The 14,579-nt window shown below is 34.8% G+C and overlaps 1 protein-coding gene across 1 annotated transcript in view; it reads left to right on the top strand.

The window, feature by feature from the left end:
* LOC100367384 (carboxyl-terminal PDZ ligand of neuronal nitric oxide synthase protein-like) overlaps positions 1-14,579 on the top strand; it is a 61,125-nt gene that overhangs the window by 36,303 nt on the left and 10,243 nt on the right. Inside the window, exon 3 of the mRNA XM_085492248.1 lies at positions 13,602-13,697. Coding sequence (XP_085348374.1) covers positions 13,602-13,697 — 96 coding nt within the window. The remainder of the gene's footprint in view (positions 1-13,601; positions 13,698-14,579) is intronic.

Raw genomic sequence — 14,579 nt, forward strand, 5'->3', positions numbered from 1 at the left:
CTTTGCTCTTTGTTATCTTATCATCAATGCTAAATTCTGAGATTGGAAGACGTTGGGGGAAATTTGACCTTCTGGCTACCAGTTCACATCTGAACAATGACAGACCGGATGCCTGCATGTGGAGTAGAAATACATTAACTACATGTACACTTGCCCCTGGAAATTAATTTTGTTTATTTTCCCAAATGACCCAATTTTATTGTTTAATATCCTGTTCTTTGCTTATTAATATCTTAAAAATAATAACAACTTAATTTTAGTAGTAGAAAAAAAAGGGGTTGCAAATAATACTGAAAATAATCATAATACTGAAGGATGTTTTATATTTTCATATTGTATTGTTTGACATCCCATAATATTATTCAGTGAGCTGGTACCAGATGTGAATCTTTCCACCTTTTTATGGCAAAAGTGAAAATGACATCTCTGTGTCTGAATGTTTTACTTATTTAATGTTATGACAATTTTAGTCGGCTTTCATAAATTTTAACCATCATTTAAAAAAGAAAATTATCATAATATGTAACCAGTCATAAATTATATTCATTTGGTTTAAAATAAAAAAAAATTATTCAGCGAAACACATAAAATTTTGCAAAATGAAGTACACAAATTTTGGCGGGAAAAATGATGGCATACAAAAGGGGTCAAATAGTAGGGATGATAAATCAACTTGATGATGCAGATTCACAGTACCTTTCCTGCTACCAGAGGACTCACCAAAGTTAAATAAACTAAACTTGTGTGCAGTCAACGGTCAATACCATCAATATTTTTTTTCAAGTCTCAACAACCTGTGTCTTTGACACCTATCTATTAACTCAAAACAGCTATGATCTTGCCAAGTGTTTGTTATTTCTTGGTAGGAGGCATTGCTTAGGAATTTTCTAGCATGCACTCAATTAGTCTAATAAATAGTGATTTCAATCCCCCTGCCCAGATAAACAGCATTGGCGTTAAAAATAATATACTGAACTGTTTTCTTTTTTGTATTTTGCTGCCAGACATGTTTGCTTATTCACAATTTTCATGCAAACCAACGTTTGAGAATAACAAACTACTAAAGTTCGTGATTATTTAAGCACAAATTTGTCTTTCACATAATTTTGCAATAATGAATGAGAAGCATTTAAAAGCATGCATCATATTTGCTCTATTTCTTTTTGTTGCTGACCAAAGATATTTTTTTTTTCATAAAAAAAATACTAAACAATCCCAATTTAAAGAGCTTGAAATTAGCTCAATTTTCTGGATGCCTCCTGGAGTTTTAACGTTTTTACCACCAGTTCCCTCTTTTCATCACAAATTCACAAAATATTCTTGTTTATAGTCTGCACTTTCCTTCAGAAGATTGGAAAAAAAATAACCAAATGTTTTGAGTAAAAATTAAAAATTGACTCAAATTTTGTCTATTGGCTTCAAAATTAGGGTTCATTTCCAGAAATATTGAAGAATATAAAAAAAATTGAGAGTCTGGTGGTGAAAAGGTTAAAAACTGGTATAGACCCATGGATATTGTCTGCAAACAAATGTGGTCGCAAATAAATAAATGTCAAATTGTTAATTTTCTGAGGAAACTCGTTTGACGGAAAAACTGGAAAATGTAAACACAGTGACATTATTTTGTACATTTCTAGTAGTCCAGTTGGGCTATTAATTGTGAAAAATGGTGTCCCTCGAACAGTAGTTGGTAGTTAGTAGATAGAGAAATTCTGTAACATTGAAATTTCTCCCAAGTCCTACATGGGAATGACTTTTGCGAAATTTTGCCTCCATGATTGCTAAAAAATATTTAATTGTGAAAATTTCTAGCAATCAAAATTAAACTTGTCTGGAAATATGCTAATAATAATTATTATTAAATATTTATAAACACTATCATGTTTCCTCTCATCAAATTGAGACCAAAATTCTAGAAAACCAGGTAACGATTAGATGCCACATCATTTTGAAGAGGGAAAAACAAAACTGTTTTTATTTTACCAGTATTGAAACACTGTATTTATGTTCCTGACAACTTGATGTCTATCAGTAAATAACGCCGCAAGGTATTTGTGCAATTGGCAAGACAAGATAATGCAGCTAAGCTGAAATGCCTTCAAAAATACACAGGAAATTTACCCCTTTGGCTGTCTATGTTCAGATTCGTTTGTCGCTGTGTTCTGATTTGTTTTCTGTCCAGTACATGCTTGAGGAAGCAGGCAGTATGTGATGCTGCTGCAAATTAAAATTAATGTACCGTTAAATGAGCACAAACTTCCAAATTTGGGGTCAGTCGTGTTTTATTTGCTCTTTTATGACACCCCATACAAAGACAGTGGAATTGTCATGGAGTGGTTATTCTATTATCTTGAAACCCTCCTTCTGCCTCCTCTTCCCTTCCCATTGATTGTTTCTTGGTCCTTGTTTTCATCAGAGGATGAACAATGTTTTTGACTGATTCATTGTCGTATTTATAAAAAATTTGCACACTGTTGAACCAAAACTGCGGTGGAAACATTCAGTGGGCGTTAAGTGTCATAGACTAGGATTACAAATGTTGTAACCAGTAGACACTATAAAATAAGTCAATATAATGAAAGAATTCACACCAATTATGGCACTACCAGTAAGTAGATGGACAATATGAACGTCACGGCAGATGATTTCTTTTGTCCATCTATGGTATACGCCTGTATAATAGTACCTTGAATAAAAACAATCTCTGTTACTACTTTATTTTTTACTTTTCCACATTGCACCTTCATTTTTCACAGTCTTAAAATCGATTGTTCATGATGTATTCTTATCACAGTTGGCACCAAGACTAGTCTCTAAATTTGTCACAAAAGGCAAATAAAAATAATTTTGTAATGACTAATTTGTTAATGCTGTAAACTTCAACAGCAATGGGGATGTTGTTTGTCATACGAAGATATTTATTGCCTGCAGATGTTTGTCTGCATTTGATTTGTTTCACAGACTGTATGTTCCATTTTTTGTCAGTTCTATTTTCAGTTCTATTTTCAGTTCTATTTATATCTCCTGCTATTTAAGGTAGAATGCTTATTAACTCAGGTTTTGGTTTTTTTAGAGGAAATTAGACATTCTTTGTTTGGTTGTTTTTAAAATAGTGTGAAATTCCAACATCGTTCAACGGTTACAAAATACCCACTTCACTGTTTACCCCTTGTAATACTGTTTGTTTTGTGTTGAATTCAGTCACTTTCATTTACCCATAATCCTTTTTCTTTTGACCTCATCACAGTGCCTAACTTGATTGCCATTTCATAACCTAACCACTTGAGTGGAACTCTATTTACAAAGTGTTTGTGGTCAATTTTGTTGAAACATTCCCAGAGGCTTTGTGACCCATATTTCTTCCTTACAAAAGGGTCACAAGGCTGAGCGGACATTGTTGAAATTGTAGCTAATGAAGCTGTCCTATTGGAGGAGATAATGTAACACAGAGCTGCATAGAGCGTGTATTAAACGGAAAAGATTACCACAGACTGTATTTATTTTATTAATAGCACATGTACTTAGGTAACTTGTGTCTTAAGGGATTGACCAGTAGAAAAATGGGTGGGGTGTAAATATAGACAAATCTCTTTCATTCACATAAGCACATGCCCTACTAATAAAGCCATTATTATAAACTGAGTTGTCATTAACCTAACTTACGTGTACATGTGCTTTCAATCTAATTCAGTGCTTATGATAACAGTGCTGATCTCTGTAACAGCCAATAAGAATAGTTGTTACTTGCATGCTGACCTACTTTCTGTTTGTTACCAGTTTGTCTATTGGCTAATAATTGACTTTTTACAGAGCAAGCTGAAAAACATACAGTAAGGTTTTTTTTCATATACCGGTAGTACTTCACCCTCTTTGCTGCTTGAAGTCTACCCACACTATGATATCAAATAAAGTCTAGCAGTATAAATGCATATAAAAACTCTACCTCAATGCATTTTCTTGACCGCACGCATGTCAACTTTTGTCACAAAATAAACCCACATAATATTTTTATTCATTTTTCCCAAAAAATTTTGACCAAGTAAAGTAGCCAATTGGAAATTGTGTCCATTTTGTGAAAATTAACAAAAAAATTATAGAAAAATAAAAAAAATGTATAAACATGCCCAAAATTTTGGTGGGAAGGAAATTGGTAAAGTGAGAACTCTAAAATGTGGAACACAAGTTTCTTCTTTGGGCAATTATTGGCAGGAGAGGGTTCTTCCCAGAAAAGTTGCATACAATATTGGACAATTCGCATAACAATATAATATGTTAATGACTTCTAATGTATTCATTGTTATGCTAAATTGTTCTAATGTTTATAGAAATTTAAGAGTTAGGAACATCCCTTACTCTATGATGCCCGCAGGAGAACCCTGGGCTTTGTGGAAATGAAAAATTTTCTGCAGACCTGGGTGGAATAGAGCAAAAAAAGGACACCAAGTTAGTGATTTCTGTTGTGTGATGTGAATGAGTAAACAGTAAGATGCAATTTATCAAAGCTGTACCTTCATTGAATACAAAAATTTGGAACACAAGGTTCCTTATTGAGTAATTATTAGCAGGACCTCTGTGGAAATGAGACATTTTTGTCAGGGGAATATAAAAAAGGAGAGAAGGGGGAAAAGAAAAAGGGAGACGAATTTACTGATAGTAATTTCCGTTGTGTGATTTAAAGAGGTAAACGTTAGTACATTTAGTTTAAAGTTTACCACGGTGAAATATCAACATTTTGTAAAGGAAATTGGTTTCCTATGTCTGATGGATTCTTTGAAGAAAAGTGTCTTTGCAAAAAGACAGACACTCAATTCGCTTTTCTTGTCATAAATATATGCTTGGGCAATTTACAGGTTGATTGGTGTTAAATTCACATCTGCCATTCTTCGTTTCATGTATACTAAGGCCAGACTTGAAAACGTACATTTACCGGTACTTCTTGTGCTGCATTCATTTGTGTTTGCTCTGTAAAACGTGCGTGCCATATGCATTAATCACGTGACACATTGTAATCTTTTTCACCACCAGAATTTCTTGCCCAAACCTTTTTGCACTTCTTTCTTATATTATTCATTATTTCTGGAAATGAACTCTAATTTTGGAGCCAAAAGACAAAATTTGAGTCAATTTTCAGCTTTTACTCACAGAATTTGGATATTTTTGTTCTAATCTTCTGAAGGAAAGTACACAATATAATAAACAGAACTATTTTGTGAATTTGTGATAAAAAGGGGGAATGGTGGTGAAAATATTAAAAATGCACCACCATGAGTTATTAAAAAATAACTTCAATATGTGTAAAGACGAATAATCTTGTTTTGCACAACAAACAAACAAACAATCATAACAATCAAACGAACCACTGATGCTAGTGTATAGGCTGCACCATTGCACAACAAATTGAGCTTAGTAAGTTTTATACAAAAAAAAATGATGTGCAGAAATTTATGCTAATAAAATTCTAAATCACTGTCTGTAAGTTAATTACATGTAGCTTTCATTACAAGTATTCTTATTAAATCCCTGGTTATCCAACCATTGATTATTCAACTTTTCTATATTATTCTTTTTACGATTCCATCAGTAATTTGTCCATTTTGTGATCAATAAACTCAACCGTCAGTTACCCAAACAAATTGAGATCCACCCAAGTAGTTAATTGACATCCAAATTATCTGAGAATTGTTGCATCCTGGTGTGCATAATTACTGTACATATAAAAGTAAATGTTCTCTACTAGAATGTGTTTACACCTCTGTAAACTGAACAGGTCTTTGGTTTATTGGGGTGTTCTGTTTACCAAGGTGTTCAGTTTATATGGATGATCGGTATATAGAGGTGGTCAGTTTGTTCAGTTCCCCTAAGTGTTAGTTTACGATGTGTTTTAATGTTAAATTTATGGAGGTATTCAGTTTTATTCAATCGGTATACAGAAGTGGCCAATTGTTTAGTGGTGAGTGTACAATAGTGTTTGGTTTATCAAAGTGTTCTGCTCAAAAAGGTGTTTAGTTTAATACAGAGGAGTTCAGTGTATATAAGCAATTAGTTTACAGAGGTGGTCAGTTGTGTTGAGTGTTAAGTTCACAGAGGTGTTTGGTTTATAGAGATATTCAGTTTACAGAGGAGTTCGATGTATATAGGCAATTAGTATACAGAGGTGGTCAGTTGTGTTGAGTGGTGAGTGTTCAGTTCACAGAGGTGTTTGGTTTATAGAGATATTCAGTTTACAGAGGAGTTCGGTGTATATAGGCAATTAGTATACAGAAGTGGTCAGTTGTGTTGAGTGGTGAGTGTTTAGTTCACAGAGGTGTTTGGTTTATAGAGATATTCAGTTTACAGAGGAGTTCGGTGTATATAGGCAATTAGTATACAGAGGTGGTCAGTTGTGTTGAGTGGTGAGTGTTTAGTTCAGAGGTGTTTGGTTTATAGAGATGCAGTATTCAGTTTACAGAGGAGTTCAGTGTATATACAGTAGGCCATTTATATACAGAGGTGGTCAGTTGTGGTGAGTGTTTAGTTTTTAGTTTATAGAGGAATTCAATTGATATACAGGTCGTTTGTGTTATTCATGTATATACATTTTATTCAAATATAGTCACAATGAACCTTGACCACTATGGGATAAGCGTTCATGTAAGAGTCAGTAATGTTTGTTTCGTTGTAATTAAAACTTATTTCAACGTGCATGTACGTATATTTGAATGCAGGCACTTTCAAAGGAAGGAACTATCAGTATTTGCTGTTATCAATTAGCTTGATTCAGTTTTGTTATCATAGAATTTGCTCGAGGGAAAATGTGAAAGTTGTAGGTCATAATGCAAAGTGAATGGACAGCCAGTCAACTCTGTCTCTGTGTAAATACATGGTTTACATCAGCCGTTATCAGAATCTAGAAACACAGGGGTTTATCAGTACCAATCATGCATAACATGGTTGCATTTAGGGAATGGCGCTGTCAAGATGACAGATAAAATGCACCTGCGTGTAAAACTACTATTTGTGGTTATGATTGTGATCAGTCATTATAGATAGTGACCCATTTATAGCTACAATTTCACTGCCATGGTCTGTGTTTTATTTTAGAAGGTCTGACATTTGTGGTGCATGTCTGAGTGGCAAAGCGCATTCCGTGTTGTAAGTCTGATTTCTGTATGGTGTGTTCATACATGTATGTTCGTAAAATTCCTGTAATTTACAAGTTTACAGTTTGGGATACCATGGATTGGTATCCCATAATAGTCTTTTGAGGATGCGGCAACTTGGGTTGTTTGTGGAACTTGTGACTAGATGTGGTCATGTGACAAGATGTGATTATCTGTTACCAACTTTTATCTGTGTCCTGGTGGGAAGCAGCTCAGGCACTTGATGATTAATAAAGTACATTAAATATTACCACTATTCTGATTATTATTGTGTATCGGTGTGTTACTCGTACTGTAAGCATTTCAAAATAATCAAAATAAATGGTGTTTAGTGTGATAATCCATTGAGTTTTATTCGCACATGGTTAATTCTAATAACATAAGCCTTACACCCATCTTGTCATAAGCCTCCCACAACCGTTCCTGAGCTAGATTGATTCTTGGATTGATGCAGATTATCTATACATGCAGTTACTGTGTTTGCTCTGTTAAAAGCACATCTGCAATTATTAAGAGGATATTAATTGGTTATAGCAGGAGTCTACCATTCTGCATACCCTATCAATCCATATTATCTTGGAATCCTGCCAAATTCTTGTCTTGTTTATTGGCTTAATCGTCCCAAACACCAACCCTGTCTCACTTATATACTTTCGCAGCACGTGCTTGTGGTCAACTTTATGAGACTTACTCTGAAATTTATTCACTTGTCTCTTGTCGTCTCTCTTCCACATGTTTCTGTATGGAATACAAGTTGATTTTTTGCGAATAACTAGGAAATATGGAACCCTGTGAAGCTGTGACAATTAATAAAGATGCAATATGTACAAGAACTTGTAATATTTTAAGGTTTTGTTGTTAGTATCTGTATATTAGTAAATACATTGAACTTTGTTTTATCGTGACCTGAAAACACTTCTTGCAGCTAGCTCACATCTTAGTATTGATTTCATGAAATGATGAAATTCTCAAATATGCATGCGTACATATGTAAATTACGGTTTTGATTTTTCATCTAACAAGTACTGCTGTTTACCCTGCAACGCAACATTTTCAGTTTTTTGATAAATCATCACTGAATTTGGTCGACAGTATGGAGTATCGGACAACAAATTAATAAATATATGCTTTCGTCTATATTGTATCTTTTTACCCACAATTCCTACGTTCCTAAGTTTTTAAGGGTCACATTTCATATTTGTTTTTTGATTGGTCTTCACTACATCATCCACACAAACACTTAACATGTACAAGTATCTCTCATACATAATTTCAATTCCTGATTAAAATTATGCATACATGTACTTTGTTACCATACACAAAAACAAAAAAACAAACAAAATTCACGTTTCCAGACAGTGATCCTTATCATTACTAAAATGTAATGGGGTAAATTCCTGGTTCCAGATGATGATCACTAAACTTAAAAGAGTTCTTCCTTGGGTTAAGAGGCACCTCTGGTAAAAATTTTTAGAGCAACTCATCCATAACTTGTTCCCATTATGCTTCTAACAGACAGACAGACAAACATAGGCTATTGAAAACATAACCTCCTTGGCAGAGGTAATTACGGATGTGAATCAGGGTAATTACTATTTTTTTTTGAAATTGTAGATTGTACGATTGAATCTTGAGGTCATCTCTGTATCTTGATTTACGACTGCTTACAGGGCATTATTAAATTTTTTTTTTATGAATACCTGATTGATGCGATTGTCATGGAAACGTTCCCTGGGCAAGACTCATTTATTTGTTGATTATTCTTAGTTGAAATAATTCAAAATAATCACTGTTGTAAATTAGACCTGGAAGTGCTGTATTTGCCCTATTAGAAGTATATCTCTAATTACAACACATTTACACCAAAAAATGTATTTATTGAATTTTAGATCATTTATAGCACGACTTATGTATACACACACCTCTGTGATTTTCTAAAAATATCATGCTTCATGTATTTCGGTAATCGATAAGACGCTGCTAAGAACGTAATGGAAACAAGAACAAAATAAACACAGAAATAAATGAAATGTTTTCTTGACATCAGCAATGATAATGTTTCCTATCATATATACATTGTACCATATAATGATTGTGGGAGAGAAATCTCAGAAGCAAAATTTATATACAAATTACAGGACTTTTTTTTTCAATTTCCAAGCTTTCTAACTGTTGACATGGCAACAGCAGATCTAGCCTATCACAATTTGATCTTGCATGTATATTGTAACTGGAGCACAGTATGAAATTAATGATGCAATAAAAAAGAAATGAACAAAGTTTTTGTTATGATTCATTCAAATTTTTATGTAAAGCACTGTCTGTTGTAGCTTGCTTCATCTGACACACGTCCTAGACACGCCAGTCATAATATTAATCTTGGTAATATCATATTTGGAACAGATGTTGCGATTACGAAAGGATTAAATTTTGATATTACTCTCACCCTGGTGGTCTCAACCTGTTGGTTAGTCAGAATTGTTTTCCAACTCATTATGTGAATCAAAAATGCCAGGAATAAAACACCCTGCCAGACAAATAGTATATTTGTCTATATTTTACTGTGATATTATTTTTAACTAGCTTTGACAATTTGAGGCGGCCCCTTATGTTGCCGAAAAAAATCAAGGTTTTACAAATCCCTAATCACTATGTAGTATTTCCATGGTGATAATTTGTTTTATTATGATAAGATATAGTCAAACAGATTAGGTTTTGTGAGGAGTATAAGTTTACAATTCATACACCTAGTTATTTAGGCAGTTAGAAACCTGATTTGGGAAAACGTGGTTTTTTGATCCCAGCCATCAGTGACAGATCACTTTGATAGATTTCAAACCACATTTTCGTGATTGACAGCGAGGGAGATGATTAACAACCGCTCTCCTGTTTCATCGTAATTTTGTGTTACAATATGGATGTAATTTGATTACCACTGTCATAGGATGAACCAATTGAGAAGGAATTGGGTGAAACCATTTGGAATGAAGGGAGCATTTTATCTTTGATTAGGAGGCAGGCATATTTAGGAAGTATTTGTTTTCTTTTTTGACTGGAAAAAAAGTTAAAATGTAGATTTATTTGAACATAACTGAATACATTTTAAAAACTTGAATTTATTTTTACAGTTATGTTACCCTTTGAGTGCCAAAACAGCATATTTGTTACTTTCCATAAAATAAATAAATATGATTTTCCCCCCAGATTTTTAAAAAAAAAATCCGTAGCCAATGTAAATTTTTTTTAGTGTGAAAAATTATTGTTTTCAAGGGTTAAATAGTTTACATAGAAATTGTTAGGATTACTCTTTGATTTTAACACCCATGTTTGTGCTGCCATGTGTTGAAATAATCCGGCTATATCATGAGTGCGACAATACGTGACAGGACTATGTGATCTTCTTTTTATCATAAAGGCATTGTGTCAATTTGATGTGTAATCATCCAGGCCTGGTTCAATATATACATATTTCTATTGCTATATACTGAAAAAAATGTGTATTTCTAAAGATGCAATAAACAATTATTATTATTAAGCATGTGGTAACCCCCCCCCCCCTCCCCCCAGTGTACAGTGATTTTTGGCCTCCCCTCAGTTCCAGTGAACTTGTCATCGCGACTTTAAGACCAGTCCCAGTGAACTTTTCACTGCGGACCTTAAGACCAGTTCCAGTGAACTTTTCACTGCGGACCTTAAGACCAGTACAAGTGAACTTTTCATTGCCGACCTTAAGACCAGTACAAGTGAACTTTTCACTGCCGACCCTAAGACCAGTCCCAGTGAACTTTTCACTGCGGACCTTAAGACCAGTTCCAGTGAACTTTTCACTGCGGACCTTAAGACCAGTACAAGTGAACTTTTCACTGCCGACCTTAAGACCAGTACAAGTGAACTTTTCACTGCCGACCCTAAGACCAGTACCAGTGAACGTGTCACTGCGGACCCTAAGACCAGTTCCAGTGAACTTTTCACTGCCGACCTTAAGACCAGTTCCAGTGAACTTGTCACTGCTGACCTTAAGACCAGTCCCAGTGAACGTGTCACTGCGGACCCTAAGACCAGTTCCAGTGAACTTTTCACTGCCGACCTTAAGACCAGTTCCAGTGAACTTGTCACTGCTGACCTTAAGACCAGTCCCAGTGAACTTTTCATTGTCGATCTTAAGACCAGTCCCAGTGAACTTGTCACTGCGGACCTTAAGACCAGTCCCAGTGAACTTTTCATTGCCGATCTTAAGACCAGTACAAGTGAACTTTTCAATGCCGACCCTAGAACCAGTACCAGTGAACTTTTCACTGCCGACCTTAAGACCAGTACCAGTGAACTTTTCACTGCAGATCTTAACAGTACCCTTAATCTCAGTGACTTTCCAGAAATCCCTTCTCATGACCATCCTTTAAAACAGCTCTCATCAAGTGTTTATTCATTTCTAACTCAGAACATTATATTCACCCATCTCTAATAAAAGTACTCAAACTACATTTAGTATTTAAACTACAACTAGTTTTAACCAAACACACATCTCATGTGCTATGCGACTAATAAAGCCAATACTGTATGAGCACTTCATTGTACATCAATCCAGGGCTGACCCTGATTATATTCCATCTATGGAATGATTTCCATATTCAAAGTGAAATGTGTCAACAATTGTACAATACAAATAAATATCTAAGGCTACTGTGATCTCTGACTTTATCTGGGGCAATGATTAAAAATAAATTGTTATCTGATATGATTGAGTTGATACACAGCTTCTTGACTGGATGATGTCCCATTCTTGGAATAGTAGCTTGTCTACCCACCTCACTCATTAAATGCAGACATCACTTGTCAGGGTGACAATGTGCATCAGGGTCGAACCGATGAAATAAAAGGGGGGAGTTTCATCATGAGTGCTGTCCGTGGTGTAAGGGGAATCAGGGTTGAACCAATGAACTAAAAGGGGGCGTTTTATCATGATTGCTAAAGATGCAAAGGAATCAGGGTTGAACCAATGAACTAAAAGGGGGAGTTTTATCATATGTTTGCTGTACGTGTAAGGGAATCAGGGTTGAACCAATGAGCTAAAAGGGGGAGTAGTATCATATGTTTGCTGTACGTGTAAGGGAATTAGGGTTGAACCAATAAACTAAAAGGGAGGAGTTTTATCGCATGTTTACGGTACATGCAAGGGATGTGTTTAGTTGGCACTGTCAGATGTAACCAGGTTCTGGGGCAATGTTAAAAAAGATGTCACTCTTAATGTGCCTTCTCTAAAGTAGACAAATTCGCAAACTGACACGTTTACTGCAGCTGTTGCGGCTATCATAGGGGATGCCGCTTTCTAAAAGACTGTGGGTCAAAGATTGAGAATGTGAAGTGCCATACTCTGTCACACGCTGGTCAATGTTTCCACTTTGCTTGCTCTTTTCAAAAAATCACAAACTGGAAAGCTTAAACCTGATCTGATTTTGTTCTCACATTTGAATGAAAAATGTAACATGTGTTTTGGCCAATATAGATTAATATTCAGTATATAAGAATTGAGAAATTTTACGATAAAAACAAGGTGACGTCAACACTGGCGTGTGGTGATACATGTATATGCGTGGTTACACTTTTCTGAAATGTAGTCACTAGGTTACTTTTTGTAATTTGCAATTGGGACTGCCCCCATGGAGATTTCCACACCACAGGATTTAATTGAGGGCAAGAATTCTTCAAATTAGGTCATCTTGTCTTTGTGCATGCTGCGATGTTGAAATTGTCAAAACATTTGGTTTTGAAATTTTTTGTTGCTGAAATATCGGAATAAAAGTTTGTGTGTTTTTAGGAATGAAAGAAACTTTCATTTCTGTTTGCCAACTACTTATGTTGTTTGAAGAACAAATTTGAAGAACTTGAGAACTTGGGTTGATACATGTATTGATAACCCCCAATGTGACTTCACACAAAATACTGTGAAATACTTTATTTTAGCTGGAATAAATTTTCGCTGAAAAGACTTTTTGAGTGTTTGTATGGAATTTATTTTCACTGATTTTTGGCAAGTTGAATGTAAAATATAGGAAAAAAAGTATATTCGCTGGATTTTATTTTCACTGAATCATTACTTCAGCGAAAATAGCGAAAATAAAGTATTTCACAGTAGTCCAGTTAAAAATCCTAACTTTTTGTCACCCCACACAAATACCTAGTCCTGTTCAAAATCCAAACCATGTCACCCCACACATAGTCCGGTCAAAATTCCAAACCATGTCGCTCCACACAAAACAGTCATGTCAAAATAAAAATAAAATAAAATAGTCTTTTATTCATGTCATTCAAAATAGAAGTTCATGTGGCCAGAAATAATATTAATACCTCCTATACATTTGTTCTCATGATCGCTTCGATATAATAATAAAAACTTGCGACAAGCTGGAGGACATCAGTCACTACCATCTTATTAATGGATTGTAATATTTGTTTTAATTGTAGTATGAATTCAAAGCAAAGGCAATCAAAAAGAAAAAAGTGAACATTGTGATATCAGTGGATGGCATCAAAGTTATTGTCAGAAAAAAGAAGAAGAAAGTAAGTCAAAATTCAAATACTGTAAAATACATTTTGTCTGTTTTGTATAAAGTTTATTTTCATCGATTTTTGAAGGTACCGGTAAAATAAATTATTTTCACTGATTCATTCTTTTAGCAAAAAAGACGAAATATACATTACGATATTTTATTGTCATTACATCTTTGCCAGCCAAGGTTCATTTATTCGGCCATCACCGCACCGCTATACCTTAGCAGAAATCCCCTATATACAGTATAAACAAAATCAAACACAACGGCATGTACTCTAATGCATTTCCTTGGTAAAAAAGAATAAAAATTCAAGTTTTGTAACACATTATCATTGCGAAGTCGCATGATCTTGCCGGTTATCTATCGCCATAGCATGTCATTGTTTACAAACGTGTGTCTACCCATGAGCCTTTGCATTTTTAGCGTGTATTGTTAATATCGATTGGGACTTGTTTCCCGCGTGCGCAGGTGATGACCCTTCTGCTTTAAGCTATGACATGATATAAGACAGCACAATCTATTGGTTTAAGTGGAGGGAATTGAATCCCAGGCGTATGGGTGGATGGTTGTTTGTAAACAACAGCATGCTATGGCCATTTGCCGCATGCGCAAGTGACGACTTCCTCACTTCAAAATTTTGAAATTGATGCGAATTGTTACAAGAACACTGTTTAATAGAACTAGCTTCTTGGCACGCCAAACAAAATCACAAATACAGCCTTTTCTGACACTATTACTCATGGGTTCGAAGAAACAATAATGGATGGCCGGCTTCAGTGCAAAAATCAGACAATGTCATAATTATTCCTAATTTATATTCATATTGTTGAATGAAACATACCAGGATGTGTGACCTTTACAAACTAAGATAGGTACCAGGATGTGTGAC

Source organism: Saccoglossus kowalevskii, chromosome 17, assembly GCF_978046115.1.
Source record: "Saccoglossus kowalevskii chromosome 17, keSacKowa6.1, whole genome shotgun sequence".
NCBI classification, from domain to species: Eukaryota; Metazoa; Hemichordata; class Enteropneusta; family Harrimaniidae; genus Saccoglossus; species Saccoglossus kowalevskii.